At 35.0% G+C, this 5,656-nt stretch overlaps 1 protein-coding gene across 1 annotated transcript; it reads left to right on the forward strand.

Annotated features, from left to right (window-relative positions):
* The first annotated feature begins 1,915 nt into the window (after positions 1 to 1,915).
* On the forward strand, positions 1,916 to 4,375 carry LOC132311352 (uncharacterized). Its single transcript, XM_059809235.1, has 2 exons — positions 1,916 to 2,026; positions 3,559 to 4,375. Exon 2 carries the CDS (start codon positions 3,582 to 3,584, stop codon positions 4,137 to 4,139), a length of 558 nt encoding a protein of 185 aa, XP_059665218.1. The 5' UTR covers positions 1,916 to 2,026; positions 3,559 to 3,581; the 3' UTR covers positions 4,140 to 4,375.
* The last annotated feature ends 1,281 nt before the right edge of the window (positions 4,376 to 5,656 follow it).

Genomic DNA, 5,656 nt, shown 5'->3' on the forward strand with positions numbered 1-5,656 from the left:
GTACCATCATTTAGGATTTCATCCAACATGCAACTGGTTTTTACATTAAACCTAATAGTTGGAGTGATTGATTATTTGGTGCTCAACAACATGGACTCAGGATCACTTCATCACTCACAAGCTTTTGCTATCAAGTGGCATTTACTTCATTTGGCAGGAGAGAAATGCAAGAGCATTTAGGAACAGGTCAAATGCGACCAACCAAATCATCCACCTCATCAAAGGTTGCATCAGAGCAAGATTTGCTTCTCTCAAGTTAAAGAATGGTGCTGAGATAAGGAAGATTCGATCCCTTGATGCAATGCAACAGGTCTTCATCTAGGGCTGCTCATATGCCAGAGGAAATTCATGGTTCCTGTTATGATTTGTTTGATCACTGGCTCAATGCTGCTTGATACCACTTATGATGCCTTTTGTTCAATTTTGGTTGTTGCCTCTGCTAGATTCTGGCTAGTGCATACTTGGACTACAATATATTAAGCTTGTTGTATGTCCTAGACAGAGCTGGTCTGATATGGTTCCATTTGCTGACAAGGGGAATGTCCCTTCGGCTGGTATAAGTTGTTGAACCATCTTTGTACATATCTTTTTTATTTATAAAACTTATCCATTTAACCAAAAAAAAAAAAAAAAAAAATGTTCCAGCTACTGTTACTACGCACGGATACTATTCATTTCAAACAAAATTCATCTTATATGCTAATGCCACATATTAAATAGTAATAAAAATATATATTTTTAATATTAATATATTATAAAGAGTGTAAAATATATACTTTTATTTAATAAAAATATTATATAATAGTGAAAATTATGGTTTGAGACAAAAATATGTATAATTTTATTTATTTTATATAATATTAATAAATTATTATGCAATTGAGATTACATTATATGTAAATATTATATTACAATTAATTTATAATGTTCTAATACATTATGTATTCTACTACATATAAGATATACTATTTAACATTTTTGAGTTACAATATATATTTAAGTATATTATAAATCACATAACTTATATACGTACAATTGGTAAGAACATTTGTGTCTTAGTATATCTTACTTGGTACATATTATTTAGTAATATTAGGATTATGACTTGCTCAAAAAAAAAAAAAAATTTAGGATTGTGATTTTAAATTGAATATTATATTTTATTATCATGTATTGATTTTTGTTAATATTTGCGAAACTAAAAATAAAACAAATATATATACTGTATACATTTTGTAATAAATATATTACTAAATACTGTTATTATTTTATGCTTTCAAAATTGTGGCAACAACATATATTAATAGACGTTATTTTTACTTCTATTTCGAGAATTTTACTAAACATGCATATTGTTGAGTGATATCTTGTCATTAAAATGATATGATATTTGTAATAGACTTTTACCCGGTGGAGTAAAATGACATGCAGATGGTGGTTCTTAAACTCCTTTGGACTCGCATTTGACTGACTTCCCTTCACTTCATGTGGGCGGAGGCTCTAAAACTCAATTCGTGCTAGCACAAGGCTCATTCCCATGGTCATGCGGACGGAGTCCTTAAACTCATTTCGGGTCGGGTTCGATTCAACCTCTTTCATCCCCTTGAAAGTCCATCTCGCGTCATGATGGTCTTTTATCCTTTGAAAGCCCAACTCTTACTGTGATGGTCTTTAATCCTTTAAAAGCCCATCTCTCATATAGGGATACAAGAGAGGATAACTTTTTTTGGGCTTTTCAAGGGAGGTTTGGGCTATATCTTCAGAACCCAAGCCCACACAAAAAATTTACCAACCCCAAAAATAACACAGCCCACGAAACTCCTTTTCTATGCTACCAGGCCCAGCAAGAGGTCAATTGCCGAACCCTAATGACCGCAGACGTGGACCTCTTTGACCGCCATCACACTAAGGAGAACGTACTCCGCAGAAGCACCAAAATGCCTTAATATATAAACATTTTTGATTGTCGTCTCTCTCTATCTCCTCTCTACGAGATCCATAGGTCGACTTCAATCTCTGCAAAAAGGTAACTCGATCTGTAAACCTCTAATTATACCTTTTCTTTCGTGATTATGCTCGTTTCAGAAGATCGTATATGATTAAATGGCCATGTTATGTGTGGTTTGCCTTAGAAATCTATTATTGAAATTTTTTTATATAATTTTTGTGTTATTTAATTGATTTTTTCCTCATATATGTCTGCAATTGTTTCATCATCTACAATTTTCCTGAAGGTGCCATAATAGATGAATATACATCTGTATCATGTGTGTATATGTATGTCTACACACATCGTATCCACTTGTGAATTTTTGGGTTTTTTGGGTGAACTGCGGGATTTTTGTACCTTTAGGGTTTTGAATATCAAATGATTGAATAGGACACAACTTAATTTCGCCTGGTTTGAGAGTGAATTGTGAATCTAAGTAGTGATGTTATAAGCAAAATGCGTTCTTACATTATGTTGAGACCCAGATCAATCTACTGTGGTTTGGAAAATGGTTTTTGGGCCGAGGGGGCTAGCCGAGCACCTCAAGACCCTTTGATCCTGTGAGTGGGGCACATGCTTATGTCCCACACAAATAATCCAAGGGGCCTGAGGTGCTCGGCTAGCCCCCTCGTCCAAAATAGCACAATCCTTGTGTTTTTGGGTTTCTTTCTGTTTAGCTTTGAAATAATGTAACAAGGAAAATGCCTTTCGGTTGGAAAAGCAGTGGTGAGGCCCACAGCCCCTCTCTTTTGTTTGAATTTGGCTTTTCTCATGTAACAATGGCAGAACTTGGGCATGCGTGTGGGCAGAGAGGAGAGAGGAAGGGGGATGGGTGACCCCGTAGAGCTTGTTTAATTATTAAGACGTAGTAGTAATTCTTGATTACCACTTGATCACGTATGAAATATATATATATATTTTCCCTTTATTTACCTTGGCAAGAAATTCAAACATCCATTTGCCCCTATGGGAACTTAAATCCTCAATCTTTTACTTTGAAAGGTAAGGAAAAACTGCTAGACTGCAACCCTTAGTGGTGATAATGTAGGAATTAATCAATATATATTATGTCTTGTGGCTTAGAACCATTGTTTTATTATTATTAACAACATATAAAATATTAATGGCCTGGATTAGCCTTTTTCACTTTTCTCCAAGCAGTATAGTAGAATATCTTCCATCGTGATTGACCGAGGTTGTAATAGTAGTAATAGCGTTATTGAGGGGAGGTTCCAACATGGGTGCTTAAGTTATCTATTGTTAGTTTCTTAGCTTTTTCCAGATTAACCAATTGAGAAACCAGTTGATGGGTCCATTGTTTTTTTAGAAAGCTTGTAAATCTGTGTGGGGTATAGTGTATTTTGTGGATATGTTGAAAGTATAGCAGGCCTTGTTGGTCCTCTTGTAGTTTTTGGGATGAGCTCTCCTTTTAAGCACTTTTCAATGAAATATCATTTGTAAGAAAATTTATTGTTTCCTTTCTTTGGCAAATTTATGTTGAGAAAATGAATGAATTAGATAATACCTGAACTTTTTTACTCACAATTTTTAGTTTTTTCTTTATCAAGGAGAAGGACACTAGAAAGTCGTGATGGTTAGAGCATATGCACAAGAGCACATTTACAAGCACCCTTGGGAGCGAGTAACCTCTGCATCGTGGAGGAAATTTGCTGATCCTGAGAACAAGCGTACTTTATCCCACATCCTTGAAGTTGAAACTTTGAGCCGCAAGCTTGACCCTGAAGCTGGCAAGCTCTATACCACACGTGCCATTACTATTCATGCTCCAGGACCATGGTTCATTCGCAAAATTGTCGGTCAGGATATCTGCCATTGTGTTGAATCAACAGTTGTTGATGCCCATTCTCGATCGATGCAGCTCACCACCCGCAATATCAGTCTCCAAAAGTTTATAGAGGTGGAGGAGAGAATAAGGTATGAACCCCATCCTGATAATCCACAAGGGTGGACAATGTGCAAGCAGGAGACTAGCATACGTATAAAGCCGTTGTCAGCACTGGCGTCAATGGCAGAGAAGATCGAGCAACGATGTGTTGATAAGTTCCAGCAGAACAGTGTGAAAGGTAGAGAAGTTATGGAGAGGATGTGTAAGTATCTTGAAGCTGAATCATCTGGGATTTCACTCTGATTTTCAATCGCTTGCTTTGATTTTGCAGCATTTTAGGGAGAAAAAACATAAGAATTGAAGTGACTTTTTAACTTTCATCTTGGGCTTCTGGAATGCTAGTAATTAGGATTTTATGTTGCTTTTAGAGAAGAAATTAACATAACAATATAAGATTGTAGAACTGTGGAGGTTTGATCTGTTGAATCCCCCCTTTACACATTCAAATTTTAGTGTAATAAAGTGTTCTTTGGCACTTACATGCTCTGGTGCTTTGAAAAGTATTGTGGTGGTGTTATTCTTTTAACATCAAATAGGCCATAAGTCTTTTTTTTTACATGTCAATTAAAAGATTTGGTGTATACAACTTTGGATATCTTCCATTAGCGTAGCTGTGCTCGGAAGGGTGTAACATGCTCCTTCAGCATGTTTCTGAATGATCTGTTTAGTTGCATTATCCAAATTTTTTATTTTTTATTTTGGTTAGGACTAGGAACTAGCTACCCATTTGCATTACTAATTTGAATAAGATCCCATTAATGAATATATGTGAACTAAAACCTTGGGATTTTAACTGGAAATGTTTTATGATAGATGTGAACATTGTGGAGATGCACATAGAACGGAATGTTCTTTCTCGAGAAAGGTGGTTCTAAAAGCAATATGTGTGTGTGTGTGTATGTGTGTCACTCCAACAATTGGATGATTGCTTTCTTATTACCTGATTAGCAATCTTATAATGTAAAAGACATTTTAAGCATAGTCTCTGTTTGTTTATTGATCTTGTCATATCGCTTCGAAAGCGAATTGTTGGATGCAAAATGTACTCCGTGCTCGGGACCATGTTGCAAACTTACAATGCTGAGCAAGGCATCATGAAGGCAGTTTCTTTATATTCAGCCATGGGATTTCTGCAATGCTTGTTTTTAACAGTTTAGGTGTTTAGAATAGTTGACAATTAATATGCTATAAGTACTTTGTTGGTTTTTTTTTGTTTTTTTCAAAGGAAGTTTAATTATAAAGGATACCAAAATCGATGATTAGTTTTGAAGGGAGTTTTTTATTTTTAATTTCTTACAATTTTGCTTATGTTATTGTGGATTTAAAGTTTCATGGGGACAGCTCCTAGTCCATTGGTAATTATAAAAATTTTGGGTACTTGCTCTCAGGCTTTTGAATTGCCAGAATTAGACCAACCATGGGCTTAGTTTTGTTGATGAATATGGTTCTTTTTTTTTCCAACAATTTATGTTATATTTTGTGAATATATATAGACGTTACAACAATTGATTAGATATTTTACTTGATTCTAGCAAAGGATATTTTTCTATTTTCAGATAACAGAAGGTAGCAACATTTAGAGAACTAATAAGCTGATTTAACACTGAATCTGCCATTAAACCCCAAACTTTAGTGTCTTCACCTCCAAACTCCCTCAAAGGAATATGTAGAATAGAATTGGCTTCTCTAGAATTAAAAATGCTTCTGACCAAGTCTTCTTATTTTGAAGTATGAAATTGATGGTTGATGTTGAGTAGTTG

This window comes from Cornus florida, unplaced genomic scaffold (genome assembly GCF_030987335.1).
Source record: "Cornus florida cultivar Cherokee Brave unplaced genomic scaffold, ASM3098733v1 CherokeeBrave_3.0.0_Hap2_Chr06, whole genome shotgun sequence".
Classification (NCBI taxonomy): Eukaryota; Viridiplantae; Streptophyta; class Magnoliopsida; order Cornales; family Cornaceae; genus Cornus; species Cornus florida.

Bases quoted from the DNA above. Each gene is read 5' to 3' on its own strand.
- LOC132311352 (XM_059809235.1), top strand. From the start codon at position 3,582: ATGGTTAGAGCATATGCACAAGAGCACATTTACAAGCACCCTTGGGAG.